This window comes from Atractosteus spatula, chromosome 9 (assembly GCF_055471065.1).
Source record: "Atractosteus spatula isolate fAtrSpa1 chromosome 9, fAtrSpa1.hap1, whole genome shotgun sequence".
In the NCBI taxonomy this organism is placed as follows: Eukaryota; Metazoa; Chordata; class Actinopteri; order Semionotiformes; family Lepisosteidae; genus Atractosteus; species Atractosteus spatula.
Window position 1 is genome coordinate 22,611,778 of NC_142714.1, and position 23,408 is coordinate 22,635,185.

The 23,408-nt window shown below is 39.8% G+C and overlaps 1 protein-coding gene across 1 annotated transcript; it reads left to right on the forward strand.

The window, feature by feature from the left end:
• Window positions 1–1,987: 1,987 nt before the first annotated feature.
• Window positions 1,988–23,062, forward strand: tmem62 (transmembrane protein 62). The gene is made up of 14 exons (XM_088926093.1): window positions 1,988–2,783; window positions 4,386–4,497; window positions 5,549–5,686; window positions 8,283–8,328; window positions 8,575–8,716; window positions 10,006–10,130; window positions 10,967–11,089; window positions 11,622–11,777; window positions 12,490–12,649; window positions 14,028–14,141; window positions 15,151–15,235; window positions 16,186–16,290; window positions 16,695–16,813; window positions 18,981–23,062. Exons 1-14 carry the CDS (start codon window positions 2,481–2,483, stop codon window positions 19,305–19,307), a joined length of 2,055 nt encoding a protein of 684 aa, XP_088782219.1. The 5' UTR covers window positions 1,988–2,480; the 3' UTR covers window positions 19,308–23,062.
• Window positions 23,063–23,408: the final 346 nt, after the last annotated feature.

Consider the following 23,408-nt stretch of genomic DNA (forward strand, 5'->3'; position numbering starts at 1 on the left):
TTTCACGTCAGGTGCGCACATTTCTAAACAGCAGTCCGCTAGTTATTTTTTAGCAAAAAAACAAGACGATGTATTTTTACATTGCACCTATCGCCACCACATGAAAATACAATCCTCAGCAATTAGAAATCTGCTTGGATGAGTCTGAATTACTTCAAACTTCAAACATTTTTAGTCAAAATCTGTTACTATACGTCCTACAGTATATTCAACAGGGTCAAATATTCTTATTTAACGGCTCTTTCGTAGGACTAATTAAAAAGTCCAGGTTTTACTTCTGGTACAGATACAGAACATTCTGATGAGTGCTGATATTTTTCCTGCATGCTCTCCACTTCAGGTGTCTGGCACAAACATGTTTCTTAATGCAGGGGTCCCAGTCTTAGGCCTGGAGCTTCGTACCCCTGCTGGGTTTCATTCCAGCCGAGGCCTTGACTGAACTAACGAGGTGATTGAAATCTTTGCAAGTAAACGTTTTGGGGGTTTATTTTACTAAACAGCTAAAAGGGTGACATACAATATATTAAAGAGATGAAGTCAGCCATCCCTATTATTAAGTAAATCGCTGGTTCAATTGTGGAACCGAGAGCTTTTTCCAAATTGAAAAATTTCAACTAGCAAGCTGCGTCTGCATGCGTAGGCTGCAAAGCAACAAGGTTTATTCCATGCTGAAAAGAGAAGAAGGCTCCACAACCGAAACGTGTTTCTTTCTGTTTTCAACATGGAATAAACCTTTATTTGCTCTTAACTGATAGCTTACTACCTTACTTATCTAATAATTTCCTCATTTAGACATTTTTCAAAAGTACGGCTCGAAAACACTCAGAAACTTCAAGCTACCTAAAATATCTGAGATTTGAAGAAAGTAAAAAAAAGGTGTTTCAATATGGGGTTCAAATAAGTGAGGATAATCTAGAATGTTCCATTCGTTCGTTGTTGCGTGACGTTAAAAGACCTAACTTCAAAGTTTGTCTTAAATGTAGTACGAGAATTAAATTTCAGATGGTAAATTGAAAAGTGCTACGTGTTCTTCACTACGTTTTACTCTAAACATAATCTGACAGTGGGTGAAACGAGAAGAAAACGCACCCAGGTCACCAACCCATAGCATGCACGAGTTTAGATCCAGCAGTCAGCAGCGCGCCCCCTTCTGGCCAACATGCAACAGTGTGGAGTCCTGACTAGAGCTCTGGCAGGTTAATCCTGGGTGTATCATGAATGCGGTAACCTCGAGATGAGGTGAGATGATTGGCACAGATTGCCCCTGTAAAATGTTAAGCTATATAAATCAATGAAAACGTCAGCGCTTTGAATAAAAAGAATCAGTATACTACCAAAACCCTTTAATGCCGGTAATAACTATGTTGATCGGGATTGCTGTATTCAATTGTAAACGTTCATATTTTTGTGCATATTCAATGCGAAGAGAAGATAAATACATTCTTTGTCTTTTGTAAACGTTACTATTAGCTGCCAATTAGTTTGGTTACTGATGAATATCATTCAGTTTAAACTGTGGTGACGAGAGCGACATTCTCCGACCGGAGGACTTAATTACACGCTAAAATGCAGAGACCAGTGAAAATAAGATGCAGTACTCTTTACGAATATTGCATTCTTTTGCCAAAATGCAAATTCTCTTTACACTACTCACATGGGATAGTGGCACCTCATTTTAGTTAATAATAAACCACATTTTCCATAAATCATTAAAACTGAACACAACTACAACAACACGAAATATAAATGAAATATTATATCGGTGGTCGTGAATTTCAGTTTTATAGGGCTTTAATCCAGTTGTTCCCTGAGCGAAACAAACGGTTAGGAAATGTGTCGCCACGTTACGATGCACAGGCGGCGTCCTAGTTGCTCAAGGATGTCAGTGTGACGTCACACGCTTGGCCAACGTGTGACGTCACACGCAGCTACTCCGGATTAGGATTTTTGATTAAAGCTGTTAAACCGTAGATTTTTGGGCATAAACTGTAAGTGTATAAAAAATGCCTTCAAAATAAACAATTGAGTAGAAAGACAGTTGTTAGTCCGCTGCATAATATTTTGCAGCTGTGGGTTCTTTTTAAAGAGGCGCCGATCTGCGGGTGATCTGCGCAGACTTGTGCTGAAATAACTGCACAACAGACGGTGCGCAACAGCGGCCAGGCGAAAAACGCAAACCTGTGCAGAACTGCGGGCATCAGCGCTACAGTAACGTAATCCTAGTGGCTGTTGCGTGTTCCATAAATCGGCACTTGGGTTCAACATCTTAAAAATAAACTATTTTACGTGGTAGGAAAACTATGACGTGCTTGTCGGTGTCATCGTATTATTATGGAAAAACAGAATGACGGTACGGCACTGTGCAGCTGGTGGGGACAATAACAGTAACATTTGGCCTGCTGTTGTTGAATGGGGACTGTGTTGCGGAAGCAGGAAGCGCCGTGTGTTGAAGGCTTGCGCGTGCCGGCGAAGCAGAGGGCATGCCCACATATTACAAATGGGGACGCTTTAGCACTGCTGTGATTTCACCTGCTGTTTCCGGCGCCCAGAGCTTGCTCTGTCCCCGCTTTGCTCAGAGTCTGTTATCTGCCAGGATGCTCAAGATATTCAGCGGCTTGGTCATTGGAGGTCTGGTGTTCGCCTGCTTGGCATCATTGCTACTGGATGTGTACGATACCTCACGGTTTCCCAAGCCGAGTCGCAAAACAACCAATGAGACAGACTGGAATACCATCCCTCCTTATCCCGGCGAGGAGCCGGATAATATCTTCTGGTTTCTGCAGGTAAGGATCTGCACACAGTACGTATGTGCGCTGAGCTCATAGAACTTACGTCAGCTCAAGCTAATGTGAAGACAGTTTGGGCATGTCAGGTCACTATACAGTATAACTGATATGTTATTGCAGGCGGTTTCCTCGTGGTACGTACAGTAACACGATTAGATTGAGCAGGTGAAGCCATGGGCTAATGACATCTCTGTCAAACAAAACGAATAAAGAAATTGGTAATAATAAATTATCTGTATCGATCTTTGAGAGTACAATACACAATCTGTTGTCAGCGATTTCTTGTTTTTAAAATGAGGAATTAACTACGAAGTCTTATTGAGATCAGGATCTCTCAATCGCAACATATTTCCAACTTTTAAAAAAGGAGAATAATATATTTAAGTAGTCAATATGTTTTTTTTCACGATTAATTTTAAACAAGAACATTTATAAAAAATGTCATAGTCCATGGGTGGCATGGTAGCACAGGGGGTTAGCATCCGTACCTTGCAGCGCTGGTGCCCTGGGTTCAATTCCTGGGGTGTTATCTGCATGGAGTTCGTGTGTTCTCCCCGTATACATCTGGGTTTCCTCCAGGTGATCCTGGTGTTCCTTCCCAGTGTTCAAAGACACAGCAGTAGGTTAATTGGCTTCTGGTGTGAGTGCGTGTGTGTTTGTGTCTGTCTGCCCTGCGATGGACTGAAGTCCGGTCCAGGATGTATCCTGCCTTATCCCATTGCTGTCCAAGATAGGCCCTGATCCCCCAAGTCCCTGAATTGGGGGAAGTGTTTAGAAAATGGATGGATGGATGATCAACCATCATGTCTTTAAAATCTTTGTATGGATGAAGAAGGTTCGTAAAGATAATCAAAACCCAGTTTGTCTTCTGGAAAGTTTATCTGTTTGAGGTTTGAAAATAAGAGATTCATCTAACCTCAACAGTTTCAGCTTTTTCATTTTTCTTAGACATGGTGAATGACAGTAGTTCAGTCTTATATGATTTTTGCAATCCTTAATTCAGAATGGCAGTACTAATTAAAACTGATCAGTGTTTTTGGTAATCTTCTAGTGACCTTTTCGCAAGTAGGGATACAATCTATTGTTATTATCAATGTTGCCTATGTGCAACATTGGTACATTCTGACCTATATTATTAATGTTTAGTAAATAATAATTAACCTAAACTGGAACCACATGGCTCTCCTTTATGCTGATTTAGGAACATAAAGATTTCAGTCCTGAAAAATCCAATTTTAAATAATCTCGAAACCAGTGTACAGTATTGTAACTTAATAAGTGTAGGCAATATTAATGTACAGTATTATATATCTATAATGAATCTAAAGCTTTGGAAAGATCGTTTATATGTATATTCAATAGGCTACAGTGGAGAGTTATTATCTAATTCTAGGATAATTGACTTTATTCTTGGTAAATACTGAAATTTGAATTCTTGTTTAATTGTTAATAAAATTGTGAATGACAAGTAGAATTGTTCAAATATCTCATTATTGTGTGCATTAATAGAAATGATATTTATCGAGTCAAGTGTCGGTATTATTTATGTGAACATAACAATATGTCATACACTGCTTTGTCAATGTATTTGTAATCCAGGTGTCGGACATCCATATTAGTCGTTTTCACGATCCCAGAAGAGTTCCAGACTTTGAGAAGTTTTGCACAGAAACAGTGGACATCATTAAACCTGATCTAGTCCTCGCAACCGGTAATCTCTTCTTCATGAAAAAGTGTGGAGAGAAGTCATAAAATTTTATAGACCACCTAGGGAGATATTAGACTCCATTTCATGTTTGGTATAGATTTCTTTCTGCTAAACTGTATTGCGAATATGTACTGCCTAAAATTCCATTCTTGGTAGTATTGGGGCTTGGGCTATGATCAATATCCATTTTTATTTATTTGATGACTCAGGGCCCTTATTCAGAGTAACATTCAGAATATAAAGTAATACATTAACTATTATCAAAAAGAAATTGTTCAAACACATACAGTATCTATTTTGTAGATAAAAAGTGCATCAGGTCTGAAATAGACATTGTGTAGACAAGTTAGTGACTCAGGGATAGTGCCCCTTCTTGAATATTGTTTAAGGGGCTGTTGTTTCAGATCAAACTAAAGTGTCCTGTCATTAAGATGTATTTATAAGGACCTGGTAATGAATGTCAGTTAATGTCAAGATGGAAATATAATTTCGTTTTCCTTCTAGTATATGAGGCTCGTTATTTCCATGCTGGTCAGAATCAAGGACAACAGGTCGTTCTTGTTTCTTGACACTTTTTTTTGTTATTGTCCTAAGTGGACAGACATTACCATTTTTGCTTCATCCAGATCAAAGCCATTTACAGTTTAAAGATGCCTGTAAGACATGCTGGACAGCCTCCCTGTAGCAGCAGAGACTGACAGTCCTGCCTTTGTTAATAATTCAGCATCAGCATCAGAGTCCTGTTGTAACTGGTTCATCTCTCCAGGGCATAGGAGGGGGAAGGAGGCTGGACCGGACATTATTATATGAATTATTGAGACACAGAACCATATGCATCAATCAATTAGTGCTGCCATATTCCATATTTTAAAGTGTTCAGTGTCCATGAGTTCTGTAATAACATGGTAGCATTCACCTACAGTATGATTGGAGTAACACTTAGCAGATTTAGAATTCTGGGACAGGTCAGAACTGCTCAGAATGGACACACACTGTTCTTTGTGTGAAGGATTTGGACTTGAGGCACCTCTTTGTGTTTGCTTTCCTGTGTCAGGGGACCTGACAGATGCAAAGACCGAGAGCAAGGTGGGCTCTCTTCAGCACGAAGTGGAGTGGCAGGCCTACCACAACGTCCTGAAGCGCTCGAGAGTTCTGGAGAAAACCAAGTGGATAGACATTCGAGGGAACCATGGTACGAAAAGCAAATGCAGGGTGTCATTGCTACAGGCACACACTACAGGCGAACATTACACCATTACCTCCATCTTCTCTACCTGTTGTAATTAACATTGACTCTAAATTAGATCCTGTCCAAAGCATGATTGAAGTTATGCTGACGAGGAGACAATCTGTAACGTTTTTCAAGCTGTTCTTTTTATAGAACACCAATGACATAGTGTAATTACCGCATGCCAGCATTTTAAATAAAAGAACGTATTTCATCTGGATGCGTGCCAGAATTTGAATTTAGCCGGGAAGAAAATATGCAAAAACAACAATCAAAAAAAGAGGGTGGATTCATGTAAATGAAGAAGGATGTTGTTTAAGAACACGATGGAATGTTATGACTAGAATCTGTCATAACATTACGTCACAAATTTCAGATGAAGTGTGGGAGATCCCAGAATATGTTTCCCTAATATGTTTCCTTCTCTTGGTAATCTGCTTTCATGCAGTGCACCCTACCCTTCAGCCTTCTGTATTCTCAATGTGGGTACAGTATATGTAGGACTGGGGTGCCCAGCTCCAATCCTGCAGGACCAGAAGGGTTCAGGTTTTCCTTACTCTTAAGCCCATAATTACCTAATTGAAGTCATTAATTTCTTACTAGCCAAGTTGAAGCCTTTCCTTGTTCTTAGGAAGATGGAGAATTAAAGAGACATGTAAAATCTGAATATCGGCCTGGAGTACGGGAGTTAGGCTCTATTGAAGAAAGAAATCATTTGGCCAAATGACTTCCTCTTGTTCTCATGTGTTTAAAGAAACACTAGGTCCATCTCTAGGTCTACAGCATGTAGAATTCAGGTAGAAGTAATTATCTTCAGGAAATATGAAGGCACAGTACTTTGCCTTTGGTCATCTAAAGACTTTAAATACTCAGAACTATACATTATTATTTATTTATTATTTTGATTTTTTTTCCTCTAGGCACTATTGATTTTAAGAGGGTTTGTTTCAAAGAGGGGAGGTGAAGAGTCGTGGTTAGGACTCGGGGTCCCCGGCTGGAAGATTGTGAGCACTGCTGTTGTACCCCAAACAGTGTCCTTTACCCCAGTTACTCTAGTCCATACAACTGTGAAAATGGACACCCACATTTTCTGGGGATAACCCTGCCATGAACTAGCATCACGGTTGGGGGTGGGGTTGTCATGTGCTCTCAGTTTGCTCATTGCCATGGAAACTAGAATGAGCTCTGGTCAGGTGATGAGTTCTACACACTTCCTAGCTGGTTTGCAATACAGGTTTAGCTTCAGCTAAGCTGAAGCACAGAGCTGCAGCGCTGTAGGGTTGCCATTTTGTGTACTAGCAATGCCACTTTTCATATTCCACAGCGAAAACTGAAAATGAGCTTGGTATTTACGTGCATGCTGTGCATCAAAGACCCTAATTATAAAATCTCTTTGACAGCAGTACTCAGCAGAAGATCTGGTTTCATTATTATTAACCCAAATCAGCAAGCTCCTTGGCTCAGGACACCAGGATAAGGCAAATAATTGCCTGCAGATATACTCCTGAGGAGTCACAGACTTTGGGTGATTGCACGTGCTCAGTTCAGGAACTCTTTCTCCCCCCAAGCCAGAATGAAAGCCATATTTCCACCAGAGAAGAAGCCTCCCAAGACCTCTTCTGTGCCATTTTATTTTTTTCAGGAAGTAGCATTAGCCTTCTAGAATTAGCAGCAAAGTTCCTTAAGAGAATACCGGTACTGGTAAAGGTAAATCTTGTAAATGTAATCGCAAGATTTGCTGGATCCCTAAAAGTAGCTTTGTTCTGTTACATTTTCCAGCTCTAAACCAAAAATGATCCCCCATACACCCCACATTCCTTTAATTACTACGGGTATGAGCTTTCAGATGGGCTAACTGAATTACTAACTTGAGTAACTTGACTTGAGGAGAAAAGATTGATTTTGATGAAGAAACAAACTGTTATTATTTGGTATTAAAATCATGAAAAGCACATGTAGCTGATGCACAATTAGGAGTTTCATTTTCTTTATAAAACACAGCCTACTGTAGTTCAGATTTTAAAGCTGTCCGAATATTTCCCTCAGAGTACAGTTAAGACACACTGCTTACGGAGGACGTACCAAACACTTATATACCTGTTTAAGTGTAAAATGAAGCATTTGATAAATCTTGATGAATATTTCATCATGAAATTGAAGTTTTTCATCAGCACAGAAGTGGCATGATTTTAGCTCTGGGCCTGGCTCATTAGAAATGCAGCCTGTCAGTTTGCACAGGGTACTGACATTTATATAACATTTATGTGCATGTGTATTAATGTCTCATCCGAAGAATGATGCTTCCTATAGAGCTGTATTCCTGTTCGTCATACAGAGACATTGTTTTGGAAATTCCTCCAGAGGGAGGAGTGCCACCTACTGGTCCACAAGCACTTCTTGCAGTGATAGCCAGGATTTCTCTGAAGGTCTCTGTCCCATCCAAGTACTTACCAGGCCCAGCCTTTCTTTCTGGAATTTAGCTGTTTTGTAACTTTTGAATTTTAGAAGGAAATGTGCTGAGGACAACACTTTTTTCCCAAATAGTTGTCTTTCTTTCTAGATGCTTTCAACATTATATCTGTGGAGAGTGTCAACAACTACTACAGGTAAGAGGCTGGTCCTACCTTCTCTTTGTATGCATGTCTCTAGCAATGCTATAGAGGCAAAGATAATTTATAATTACTGGTTAATAGAAATATTGCCAAGAGGTTCATGAAGAAAGACTGTCTGTACCACAAAATACTCTAGAATGCACAGACACATTAATATTAAGGAACACCAGTGCCAGTCTGAATTTTTACAACAGTCTGTCTTCATTTCAAGTAACCTATGTTGTCGTTTTGTCGATTCAGGAAATACTCTTCTAATCAGAAAGTGGGCTCCTTTCACTACGTCCACCAGACCTCCTTTGGAAACTACTCTTTCATCTGTGCTGATGCCACTCTAACACCAGGACCCAAAAGGCCCTATAACTTCTTTGGAATTTTGAATCAGGTAGAGCTCAATTTTTCTGGCTTTCCGGCACACCAACCACAGTGCCTAAAAGTACAAAGGCTCCAGTTTTTATTCGCTGCAAATTTGGAAAAAGAGAGCATAGCAGTGGAAAGAAAGTAAGGTAGTTTATTTCACAATTATTTCACACGGGCTTGGAAAATGGATTGGTGCTCATTTTTCGTAGCACCTGAGCAAATGTTACTGCAGTGCAAAGCATTGTGGTGGTCAGTTTTTTTGAAGGATGTACTAGACGAGTGGGCTGTGTACCCACTGAAGAACATTATAAAAGGAGGGGCACAAGGCGGGTATGTTACACACTACTACACTACACACAATAGATGGCAGATGCAAAATATTGGAAGCAACCACGTCCTGATCTTTAAACCAACACCTGTCCATTTGTCAGAAGGCAGTTTGGTTGGTTTAAAGATGAGGATGGCAGGTCATGTGTGATTTCCTTTTGGGAAATATGGTTAAGACGTGAATTGCCATCTTGTCTGCACCTCCTGCCTTTTTACCAATAAGAGGAGGCCATTCGACCTACAGTATCTAGACCATTTGATATTGGCTGACAGATCTGAGATCTCATCCGGCTGTTTCTTCACAGAAGCCAGCTTCAACACCATGGCTTGGTAGCTTGTTCCGTACTCCCACAAACTGTAAAGTATGCTTAAATTACAAAACAAAATTTTTTGAAATAGGTCTGGATGTAGCACAGAAAACACAAGTTGAACAACCTATTAAGAATCAGTTTATGTTACAAGAGGTTGACAGAATGAAATATTATTTTAGATGTCCAAACCTGTAATGTCTCTCACACTGCTTAATACTGATTCTGATGCAATTGTTGTGTAATCTGCAGTTGTAACACTGTTGTCTAGGGGAAAATATGGAAAAGTAATAAAACATTTCTTGCTGTAGAAAATTCTCATCCCACAAGAAACATAGACTGAAGTAAAGAACGAGACCCTTTAAAACTCTTAACCTAATCCCATGCCATACAATGGTTTTTAAGACCAATTTATGTAAACAAGTCCATTTAATATCTTTGAAGGCTCAATGAACAGATCTGAAAATAGTTTCTTTATCCCTGTTTAAAACTGTATCTTCTGTGACCCAAATCAAGCTTTAGAATTTACTTTTGACGCAGTTGTTTTCTCCTTGCTGAAAATCATGCAGTAACTTAAAATCTGCAACTTAAAACGTGGTTTTATTTCTTTAGAGGGCTGAAAAGTAAGCAAGCAACTTTGTGTTGTTTAAATTGTAGTAAGCAAATATTTTCCTTTCAGACTCAAATGGATGAGCTTCGCAGCTTTGAATTAGAGAGCCAGAAGAGCAACCAGTCTATCTGGTTCGGACACTATACCACGTCTACCATTATCTCCACCTCTCCTGGGATCCGACAGGTGATGAGGTAATCAGACAAGACATACGTGTTTGGTTTTGTACAGGTTGCAGCTGAAGTGGTGTTTGTAGCTGTAGATGGCATTATTCCCTCAGACTCCAATCCAAAAGTGATGTAGGGGCTCTTACAAGAGGGTGACAAAATGTTAATCCAGTTACCTCAATTCAAATCAATAAGATTGAAAATCACATTTAACTACCATGTTATGGTGAAATTCAATAAAAAAGATTATGAAAAGGCCTACATGAAGTCATCCTAATATAATTCGGGTCACTGTCTGTTAGCTGTCACTAGGCTCAGTCAGTAAAGGTGCTGGTTGAGTGGTTGGGCCCTGGGGTCCTCCTGGTTCATATACAATGAACATTATCTTTGACAGTTGCAGATGGTTACAAAATTTACCATGAGGCATTAAGTTCCTTTAGTACATAACATAGACTTTAAAAATTGCCTCACTGTCTTTTATTCTAACATACAAATATGCTCAACATTGGAGACGCCATTAGAAGTTGAATTTCTTCAAAAATGTTAGGAAAACATGAAAGAAACATAGAGAATGCTAATGTGAAAAAAGGCTTCAAATATCAGTCTTGCTTTTTCATAGCTTCACATGTCTTCCTCGCTGCCAGTCCCAACTATAAAAGGCTCGTATTAAACTGTATTTAGTCTCCTGCTTTTTGCTTTTGCTGGACACGTTTGAACTGATAATACAGACAGAGTAAGTTCTTAAAGTGTTTGGCTTTAAAGTGAGATAAACATCCCACTAGATGGGATCTGGAGGGGAATCTGGGAAAGCTTTCCTCAAAGCGTCCCAGGCCTGAGTGCCCATTTCTGTCTCGGCTCTGCAGCTCGGCTGTGGCATACCTGTGTGGGCACCTCCACACGTTAGGGGGCCTGATGCCAGTGCTGCACAGCCGGCACCCGTGGGGCACCCTGGAGCTGGAGCTAGGAGATTGGATGGACAACCGCAGGTGAGACCACGCTCGTCTCCACACAGTACTCCGTTTGAGCCTCTGGAGGAACGGCTTTTGAACTGGAGCTACACAAAAACTCTCTTTTCTGGGAAGAGGGTGATAATGGCTAAGTAATAAGACACTTTAAGGTCTCATGGCCATCCATTAACAAATGATCAAACAGTGGTTCTTACATCACAGTTTCCCCATTTTTTTCAAAATCCATGGCGTTTTTAAAAATTCTTTGCATTCAAATTACAATCTGAAAGGTTACAAGCCAGACGGTAAGCCCTTTGGCCCTTCAACCAGATGTTTCTTGAAAGAGACCAGGCCAACAACATAGTTGAACACCTTGTTCCATACACCCACAACCCTTTGGGTAAGAGGTGCTCAAAATGCACTTTCATGTAGTTTCTACTGGTTTTTTGGTTTGTGTTTCACTGTTCAGTTTACAATGATTTCTGAATGTCCCCGTGGCCTGAGTTCTGTTTGGCAGCACACCAGAGTGGCTCTAAATACTGGCTTCTGAATACCTCCTTGCCTTTGTTAGGTACCGTGTGCTGGCCTTGGACCACGACATCCTGAGTTTCTCGGACCTGCGGTTCGAGGAGTGGCCAGTCGTCCTCATCACCAACCCCAAGGCTGCTCTGTATGCCCACCCTGACGCCGAGCCCCTAGGCAGGATCCGGCACTCCACACACATCAGGTTTGGGGAATCAGTCTCCAGAGCACCGCATACATGTTCCCATGATCACCAGGACAAAATAACAGTCAAAGGAATTTCCCCTTACAACTGTATGATAATTGATTTTAATACACCTGCTCATGTTTTCACTGCAGTTCCGAGTGTTACAGAAATAAGGCTCAACAAATACACTACAAAGCCAGTGGGTTCAGAGCCACAGTCGGTGATGCCAGCAGATTGTCTGAGGTTTTGCCGTAACTATTTACATGTCTGGAAACCTTTGAAAATGTGGTTATAATTCAATGTCTGTGGGACTTTTTCAGCCATGCACAGGTTACAGGCCCCAGTGATTTTTTCCCCCTACCTCAGAAAGTCAGTTAATCTTCATGGTATTTTTAGAGTAGCATTTTTCTGTTTTTAATTTTGCTTTAGCGACATATTTCTGCCTCTTTGGGTGCCTTGCCCCATATCTGGTCTCTTGTCAAGGGGAGAACTCCCATCATGAAACATAAACCCCTTCAAACAGATTGTGAATATGTTAGAAATTAAAGCTAGGGTTCTAGGTGCAAACAGTCTATGTAAATGTAAAACAGTCCGTGCAAAGTTGTCAGACATACAAAACATAGGTGACCTTTAGTCCACAAGCCCACACTGAAAGTATGTGATCAGGATTAGGAACTGTGGAAGACTGTGGGGCACGTCATCGGGCTGTCCTTGTGTTGGATCTTGTCAGAATCTTGGCTTTCTCGGAAGCGCCGATCACGGCGGTCTACGTGAGCATCGACCAGAAGCCCTTGGGTGAGGCCCGTCCTGGGAAAGGACCGCTGTATGTGCTGGCCTGGGACCCCAAGAGCTATTCTAAAGGGCTCCACTCCATCAGGGTCAAAGTGGAGGTAAGTGCAGTCAGTGCGTTGGGATGTGTGGAGGTGTCCTCTTCACTTACCAGGTTGTCAAAACAATTTTTTCATTCGAGTTGCAGTCTTTGAAGCCACTGTTTTTCTCAATTACAGAGCAAGAGATGTCGCTCCTTGTAGTCCCGGCTGGTTTTAATGTGAAGTATTTTCTGTTGAAGTTCATATTGGGTGTCCACAGGGTGTGTTTCAAAATCCCAGTTAAAGGAGTAGGTGCCAATTTTGCACGATGTGGTGAACTGAACTGCTCTCAAGATTAGTGGAAAGAAGGACAGGACACTGATGTCATACATGGGCAGGGCTAGCTTTTCTGGACACCATTACTGGAGCTCAACAACACACTGATGGTGCTCTCACGCTGCTGAAAACAGTATCTTATCATTTTTCAAAAACAAAATTGAGAAAATAACTAAAACCAGCTGAAAGGCAAATGGTCCATCTGTTAGAATGGGTAATTGTAAAAATAGCATAAAAAATATTTGTAGTGATGGAAAGTATGTAAAAGTGCATTTAAAACCAAGTACTAGAAAAAGCTGCTCAGCCACGTTGTGAAAGTCAATGCCCTAACATTTTTCTAGAAAAGGCTGGATGAGATCCTTGGATCACATACAGTAGCTACTTCCTGCCAAATATTCTAGATGGATTGAATGACCTCCTCTTATTTGTAACTGTTGTCATGTTCTTAAGAGAAAAATTAGATTTCATTGCTCACTCCCATTTTTTTAGCTGACAGAATAACTGGGTTTTGTGTGTGATATAATTTCTTATGTTTATGTTTCAACCTTGATACTAAGTGCTAAGTTGCTCATTTCACACATACAACACAGAAAGACGCATAGACAGATATCTGTTTTTGGCACTAAACGGGACTATCCTTGGAGCTCACAGGATCCCAGTAACTGCACCTACAGTATTAAATGGAATTATTGAGAGGTAAAATGGAGATGAATTGAGAGATGCTTAGAAATGAACTGTCCCGTCTTCACTGCATCCTTTCTCCTCTCAGGAGGTGAGAAGAGCTGATCAGCATCTGCTATTGATTAGCCTGATCTGGTACTAGTCACAGGGCTACCAGTCCCCTTATTTAAGTGTGTTTCATAAGTGCAGTGCCCGAGGCACTTGTTGGGTGGTATTGTGCGACGTTTGTCAGAGAGTAGATTGTATTTGAAATGTTTGAGGCTGACAAGCATAGCACAGCACGGCTTGTGAAACACATACAGACAGTTCCGTGAGCTCTGTTTTAAATCAGGGCTTGCTTTAGCTCGTACTCCAGAATGGGGAGAAGTGAAGCAGGGGAGAGGAGTAAGAGCACAGCGCAGCGCAGCGTGGCGTGTGTCACTCAGAGTCTCTCTCTGGACAGGACTCTGCTGGCCGCTCGACAGTGAGAGAGCAGCAGTTCACGCTGGACGACAAGGTGACTCTGGGCTTTGGGTTCCTGCAGTCCTTCATCCTCCTCACTGACCACTACATCCTGGTGAGAAGCTCTCCTGCTCGCACAGCTGCCTACAACATCACTGACTGTTTCCTGTGTGTGTTTCTGACTCATTTCCTGTCTACATTCCTACCCTGAAGGACAGTCCCTTCTTATGAACAGATGAACTGCAGTTAAATGGGAAATGATCATCTGAAAGTAGGGTCTGGGCCATGTCCATTCACAACGTAATGATCTGTAATCCTAAAAGATGAAAACTGCTAATGTCACCAAATTAAAAAGAGACCTTCGTCAGCCTTGTAACATTCTGAAATCTGACATATTTACACGATAAAGGGTTCTTTATCTTATTTGGAACAAACCAGTGGATTTTATAATCACTTATACAGCCCTTATATAAGGTATCTACTTAAAGAATTATTTCAAATGTTTGTCTGGTTTGCCTTTTCCATACACGTACAGTCCCATGATGTCTGCAGAGTTAAGTTCCAGATGTGCTTTTGGAAGTTTATTATTAAAAAGTTATATAATTTAAGTATTTTATTTCAAGTCATGATTCATCTGTGCAACATTTCTGTGACATCAGAAGAACAGCTGAATTTAATTGAATGATTCTTGACAGTGAGCAGTGTGAAAAGTGTGAGGGGGGGAGGAGTTTTGTCTTTTAAGAAAAAAGAATGAAAAGTATGCAAGCACCCATATCACTAAAATAACCAGATATATGTGACACACTAGGGAGCACAAAAAACAATAGTAATTGTGTGCTATGCAGGGCCTACAGCAGATGCTTAGACAGTTTTATGATGTTTCAAATACAGATATAAACATGATCTGGAAAAAGCTTTTTTTTTTAAAGCTGTGAAGTAGTTAAACGTTCCCACATCCACAACCAGGGATTTAAGAACTGCAGCAGATCTTTCTTCAGGAGAAATCGATTCTTCCCTCCCCACAGTGATAACCTGTAATCTCTCTGATGCGTACCTGCTTGACGACTCCCAGGAGTGTTGGAACCGCAGTTTGACAGCATTCTTCGGGACTTGTTTGTTTTTAGGCTAGAGTCGCCTTTGTGTTCCTGGTGCTGTTTAATGTTGCCCTGATTGTGGCTTTCCGCTACCTGGGAACCCCCTCTCTGAGAGGTAAGACACAGGCGTTTGTCCCAGCTCCTCTGATTTCTGTTCGGCACAAAGCACACCTTCTCCACGTCAGACTATCCCACTTATTCACACTCCTTGTTTCTACAAGATCGGAGAGGTGCACATTTTTCTTGCTCCCCCTATACCTGACAGAAACACATTTGCAGATTTTGGGGTGTTTTCCAGCTTGTCATTTAATACCCCTGTTCAAATCTGCAGTCTTATGAAGTCTTTTTTAGAAATTCCTATCATGCCATTTATTTCAAATGGTGACATTTAAAAGTATGGAGACCTTCAAAAGTACCTTTTGATTTATTAGCGTTTTTTTATTATCTCTCATTATTTTACTCATGGAGAAGCTTTCATTTAACTTTATGAAGTTCAAATTAGATCATTCTGGATTGTTAGAAAACTTAAGATGTAAATCAGTTCCTGCTCTGGCATGAGTTTAGTAGCACAGATCGAGTAGCAAATCCTTCTGATTTTCCATCTTGCAGGCCTGAAACCTATGAAAAAAAATTGAAAAATAAAGTCAAACATTTCCCCCTTAAGTTGTTTTTTACTACGTTGCAGAAAATGGCTAGGTAACTTTATAAGCTGAGGAAGAATGAACACAATAACTGCCAGAACAAGTGGCAGGCAATGCAAAAATTAAATATTAGAAGTAATTGTTTGAACCAGAAAACAATAAATGCAGAAGAGAAAGATTATAAATGAAAGCAGGTTGTCTGGGACTGTGTAACAAACACAGCAGACACTCAGATTCTGCTCAGACTCCACTGTTGCTCTTTTTTTACTTGATGTAATTACTGATTTGGTCCTTCAGTTCAAGACCCATAGAAATAACAGCAACGAGTATTTCTTGTACAGTAATTGTAATTATGCTGTAACTGTCTGCTGCTGAACTACTTTAAAACATTCTAAAGTTTTTATTGTATTTGTATTTTTTCCAGGATCTTCAGGTTTCTACTCCCAGGCATGTCTGTCTCTTCATGTTTTCAGCAAAGCCAACATGTTCTACTACTCTTTACTGCTCTTCAACCTCTACACTGCCTTCGGTGAGGCCATAGTACACATTGCACTGATGAGATAAGAAGATAAGAAGAGTCCAGTTTAGTGCCCTTTTTAAACATTCCAGTCCCACATTCTCTTTGCTGTCTTTCACATAGTTTAGCCCAATGCCATAACTCAGGCCATTGAGCCCCGGTGTTTATTTTCACAGATTAAAGAAAAGTGTTCCAAATGCAGTCTACCTAGGGCAATTTACATGTTCACCTGTCTGGACTTTAAGGCTCCTGCATTATTTTTGCTGTTTTATTCCATCATTAGGAAAAGAAACTGTAAAGTGTTGTTAAGATGCTCTTTTATTTTCCATTAGTGTTGGTGTAGTTGGTAAGTGTTGGACATACCAAGGCATTTTTCTGAAATAGTAACCGGCTGTAATGTCTTGTTTTTCCTCCAGGTCCCTGGTTTGTTGGAGAGGTTATTGATGGCCACAAGGGGGCCTGCTTTGCATTTGGGGTGTTTGTGGATGGCCACTTTCTAGAAGGAAGCTTGACGTTTGTCGTAGGAATCTTTCAGGTGTGTGATCTGAATTGTTTGGTGGCTAGTAGCTAATTATCTGAGAATATCTTTGCCGTGGGAAATTCTTCATCAGAGGAGCAGGACACAGTCTTGTGCAGATTCAGTTTTATTGAGCTCAATTAGTCCAACAACACGCGCCGGGTCTGCCCCACAGAACAGACAAACTGCAAGGGTTTCCCAGCTCTTGTATACAGTCAGAAGAAATTTTGTTTCACAATCTGAGTGCTTGTCCTGTTCTTTGATATGTAATTACTTCTAGTCCTACTCTGTCTTGCTCTAGGTTCTGTCCTTTGATATGCAGAAGACATTGGTCTGGTTTATTCTGTTTGTGGGTGTTGTTCCTGTCTTTTATTATGTAGCGTTAAGCCACTGGGGCTGCTAAAGCAAGTCCGCTTTTTGATATCTTAGTGTAACTTTTGTTTGAGGTTAGATTAACAGACCCCATCAACACCTCTCACAATGTGCTTAAGTGGTGATACTGTGATGCTGGATAAGTGAGATATATACATGTCCCACTTCAATCTTCCTCCTGCTTACAGTGGGTATCAGGTCATCAGCCTTGACAACATAGCTGGGTATCTTGTTCCAGATTCCCATAATCCTTTGTGTAAAGATTATACCTTCTCTTTTTAATTTTAAACAATCTGCGTCATAATACTTGTATGGGAATTAATGAGTTGTAATATACTTACAAGACATTCCTGAACTAAATTGTAGGGGTCACCTTGGACCAGCAGGAGAAGAGCAGAAATAGTTGAATTTCTTGTTATGTATGGCCAGTATTCACTACGAAGCCAGTATACAATAAATACATAAAACACAGCTAACCCAAATAATGTATATTAACTCTGGCACACAAATCAAGCTTCTTTAGGACATTCATCCCCTTTCCACATGTTTGGAATGAGATGGGCATGTTTCTTTTTACATTTTTAACAGAGAAAACACTGACACAATTGGCAAATGTGCAGTCCCATCTGTTTGTGCTCACGAGTGTCCTTCAGTTTTTGCTGCTTTTTCTTACTCTCATAAGCTATGTAATGTAATTGTGTTGTAAAGCGCGATAAAAATGCAGCACCATGTATTTAATTGCAAAGCGCACGATTAGAATACAAACAGCTGCTTAGCACTGCCTGGTATGCCCCTCCTGGGCCGCCCCTGTCATGGGTGTGGTTGTGTTTTTATGAAAATCAGCCCCACATTATTACTCCCGCCCCTGAACACTGGCCTGAGCAGGGCAAAGGTCAACGTGACAGTTGCTGGGCAGATCCAGATGATAGCCTCTTTAAAGACACGAGTATCATCAGAAAATGATACGCCGTCTTTAATCATGTCCACAACAAACTCTGCAGAAATCTGGTGTTACCGTGTCCTCTTTTCTTCTCATTTAATTGAACAGTGCAATTTTATATTGTACATTCACATTTCAGGTCAACCTAACTGACAATTTGTGCTCAGTTTTACATAGACAATACACACAAGAAGTAGCCCAGCTAAACCATTAGTTACCAGTACTCATTATTCATATAGCAAATTCTGTGATCGTAGAGGCCATTCACTGCAATGGTACTGCACTTTCACTGGGCACTGGAATGTTGTTTTTGTTCATAATTTTGTGTTGTGTGTGAGTTTACACTTATGAGCTTCATGTTGTAGTTTTTATAAAAAACATCGCCTTTTTATCAAGATTTATATAGTATACCTACATCATCAGTCACATAACAACATAACAATATATCAAGAGTTACATAATTTAACAATATTTGAGATAGTATATCCAGAGTTACGTTACAGTATTTCTAATACCCCTTAAAAATGAACTTCTGTCCTTAGACACTTAATTATCTCTGAAAGTATAATTTTTTTTAATTTACCTTCAAGAATAGAAATATTATTTTTTATTGAAATCTTACAAAGTTATACACCACTGTATTTTGTATTTCCATAATATTATAGTTAAGGTAATTCCCAATTAAGTTGAGTTTTCTTCATTATGTGTCAAAAGAATAGTAGTTCAAAACATTTTTAAAGTAATGGTGGACTTAAAATAGCTTTGTGCAAATCTTTCTAAATAAAAATTAAAACTCCCACTATATGATGCTGCGCTGTGCTGTAAATTGCTAATGTCTTCTAAAAAACAGTTGTGTTCTTTGTTTTGTTCCAGATTGTTTTCTTCAACATGCCCCTGACTTGCTATCTCTGCTGGAGCCTGAACCTGCGTTGTCGCGGCAACTGCTTTCGCTCCCATTTCCAGCGTGCTGGCAGGGTGCGGACGTTGCTGGTTAACCTGACCATGCTGGCGCTGCTGGCCTGGCAGGCGTACTCCTGCCACTTCCTGCTGGAGACATACGGCCTCCTGGCCTTCTTCCTGTCTCCTGTTCGCACCTGGGCTCTGGCCCTCGGCCTGCTCCTCGCCTATAGGGCCTGGACATGTCCTCCACCGCGCCTCAGTCAGTACACTGTGGGCTCCAGGGCCAGCTCAGCCTCTTGACAGCTGCTCATTCGCTTTTTCTGTACGTCCGCATTTTCCTTCCTATACTGAAAACACAGAGATTTTCTACAGACTGATAGCATTTATACTGTATTACCAAAAGTCTTGGGACAACAGCCATAGTAACAGACTATATCTGTTGACATTGTATTTAACATAGTGCTCAAGTTCATGCGTGGCCTTACCAATGCTGCAATCCTGCCAGGGATACTTCCCACTACCTTCTGAAATCCGACTTGCGGAATCCTCTGTGCTATTCCTCCTGCAGAGTGTTTTTTCAGTGCAGCAGGAGAAGTTAGTTTCTTGCTGTTACAGTTCAACCCACAGGTGTTGTACACGAGTGAGGTCAGTTTTCTCTCTGAAATGTTTTCAAGTAAAGTTCTTCCGGAACTGCTGTGTTAAACTCATAGCTTTGACACAGAATTGTGCCAGTAGATGTTCCATAAATACTGATAATTTTCGCTAGAACTGTTCAGAATGTCCTAATACATGAAAGGGATCAGGGCATCCATTACAAAAAAGTGGCTGCCCTGGACAAAACCGTGAGACTACGCAGCACCACAGCATCTCCTCCACATTCAACTATAAGCTTTTTGCGTGCATTGACAGACACACACTTTGGCTTGTGGATGCCTGTCCTGCGACAAAATCCTTATGTACATGTTGCAGTTCTTAACATAGAAAGAATACAGACAAATCTGTTGGTGTCTTGATCTCCAGTGTGGTGGTGGTTTTTAGTCCTGAAAACCAGTTTGTTGTTAACACGTTTTATGGTTAATACTGTAGGACTTAGTTTCTTCAGTCTTACAATTTTCTCCTCAGGGGACTTTAGAAATCATAAGTTCTCTGTAGTCTTATGGACTCTACCATTCCTTAGACTAACATGCCACTATAAAGCACTTGGCCTCTGACACGGTCCCAGTACTTTTGGTAATGCTGTCTTTATCCATAAAGATTTGTTACATTTGGGGTGTAATGTCTTCATTGAGACACTGTGAAACACACACCACTGAAAGATCTCCGTTTTATTTAGAAGCCCCTATTTAAAGATGAAAGGCAAAATGAAATATCAGCTCTTAAAGAATTCTGAAACATACATGTCAGTCTAATATCCACAACTCCCTGAAACTTCAAGGACCAAATGTGGGTGATAATATAAAGGCACGGTTACTTTATTATCATGTCTAAAATTGTATATAAAGGATGAGTCATAACTAATAAGGGATTTTCTTTTAGATAATTGCAGGTTCTGCTTGCAATATATCAGTGTTTTTTTAAGTGCACACTTTCCTTTATCTACACCATATAGGGAAGACAGTTTATCAGTGAATATTCTTTTTAATAATGTGACTTTATGTAAAGCAGGAAGTCGCATTGACATTCCAGTCTTTTGTTCTAGGAATAGCTTAGGTGTGCACTGGGAACAATCTTTAAAAGTAGACACAAGGTCTTGAGGCAGATACAAGATACAAACCATTACCTGGTTTTAAACTTGGCTCTTAAGAAAAAGGCTGTGGAATCTTCTGAACTGTGGACAAGGCTGCAGTTTAAAGTCTAATGTGAAAGGTTCTTCTTGTGCCCTACTGGAATACAGAACTAGTGTGCAATTTCTGGTCCAGGGAGATGAGAGTTACCCTGTCTCTCATCATTGTATCTCATCTCTCATCACTGTTGTTTACTTGATTATAATATCATGTAAGGAATATTCTCTATTGACTAGATTTCAATTGATGGCAGTTATACTTAGTTAAATGAGGAGATATTGTTTCATCTTAAGAGTTTTAAGTGCTTTCACCTCACTACATCATGTACAGTATATTCACGTCTGAAGCTGCACAAAAATGTCAATATATTGCTGTTATTTTCTCTTATACCAAAAAGAATATGGAGTTATGCAATATTAGTAACATTAAAATAATTGTGTTATATGATGCTAAGGTAAAAAAATTAGAGATACACAAGAGCACACCAACTCGGTGCTAAGTTTCTTTCCGTTTCACAGAGCTATCGGAGACCTCAGTTCAGAAAGTTGAAGAATCCCTCTGAAATTGTAAAATATCTCTGTGAAACTTACTGAGGTATAAGATAATGCCACGTTTTCAAAACCAAGCGCCATACTTTAGATTTTATTTTTTTAAAATAGGACTGTAAGCAATCTCAGAATTGTAAAGGCCTTTTAAAAAGTTGAATCATTTAATTAGGGGGCTTTTCAACAGTAAGGGGAACATTCTCTCCTCCCTTTGAATTGCTGACTCATCCTCTAGTATACTGGATGTCAAAACCAGTAGCATTAGTCAGTTCTCTGAGTAGGCACTTTGGGTTTTCTCTTCAAATTTTTTTTTTTAATAAAAAAATATAAAATATTCATATTTGGATATATCTGACTATGCTACAGATAGTAGAGAAAATGACTTAGTAGCTTGGTCCAGTGACATAAAAAGAGAAACAGCACTGGAAAGAAATGTATCAGTGACTAGGGACAGGAACAGATCAGTGGGAATCTGGTAGTGTGAATAAGAGAAGAAATCATATGAAATTGACAGAATTACTTCGATCTGGGTTTTTCCTGTAGTTTAGCTTCAATAGGCACTATTCAGTATTTATTAATAGACTACCTTCATACCTGTAAAGCAGCATTTAAGGCACATTAGCCCAAGCCAACTGCTTGTATTGAGCAATTTTTAGACCCCACATGTTGCTGGTAAGTAATGGTGTTATGTCGTAGTCTGTCCTGCCTTAACTGTTCAAAAATGTAAGATGCATCTGAAAAAATGCATTGCATTTCTTGTCACACACCTCACTTGTGTAAGTTAAAATATTGTAATGTACATTTCTTGTATCTGTTGCTTAAATGCAAAACACATTCATACTAGAGGGTTTGCTTGTCAACCTCTCACCTACAATTGTCATCAGGTTCTCTGACCAAATACGGCCGTATAATCCACCAGTACAATTCGAAAATCAGCCAGCACCAAATTATCTTTTTGACACATCAGATCAGCTAGTAATGTGTTTTGTAACATGTGGATGTGCTTGTGGAAACACTTGTTAGGCCATTACTGTATGCTTGTGGAAATCACTACTCTTGCCTAGTGTGGCAAATGTTCGTTGTTGTGAACAAATTTGGCAAAATGATTTTACAGGGACTGAAAATCCTGCTACTGTTATAAAATTAACAAAACAAATCAGCCTTCAGATGCTTTTGAAGTCAAAATGGGTGACATATTCAGTGCAATACAGGTATCTAAATTGTGGTGTTATTGTGTACAGAAATTGTGAACTTATGCTTCTGGACAATGGTTGCACAATCCTGCAAAATGCATTATATGTGCAGAAATCTGAAGTATTTCCTGATCTTGAGTTGCATGAGCAAATGTGCAGGTAGCTGCATGCTTGTGCAATTCAGCCAGTTTCCTGTTCACGATTTACTGTAATTCTCGATACTACAACAAAGTTGAACACTTTCTCTTTGGCCTTGTAGCATGAGGATAGAGAAACTGCTTTAGAAAAATTGCTAAAAATGAAGAACTCATTGATGCAAAGTCTAGTGTCTTTTAAGATACTGCAGTGATCTTAAATTTAGACTATGGGGGAAAGAAGGCTCTTTGCTTAAGTTGTCCGTCTGTTTTATGTTCACTGGCATTGTGACATGGAGATCTCTAGATTACTTACTCTCCAGCATCTTTCATATTTGGATGCTAATAACTCTATAATAACACTCAAGGAAATAAATTCTGTATGATAGTTATTTACAGAAGGAACCTCTTTATTTCATTTGGCAATCCACTTGAAATGATAAGTATAGCAGACTCAATGTCATCTTCTACATTATGTTGTCAAGGTTTTTGATCAAACACATGTCAAACCCAAGTGAAGGAGTGAGTATCCAGTTTTATTGCATTGAAAATAAATAGTTGTGTATGATATTTCTCCAAAATTAAGCAGACAAGATCAAGGTGGTATTCAAATAGCACTTTGTTCCTGACAACTCTGAAGTTTTCATTAATTTTTTTGTTAAGCCAACTTATATTTGATGGAATAATGCATTGCTTGAAATGCAATCAGATATAGTGAGGGATGTTAGTGATTATCTTAAGAATA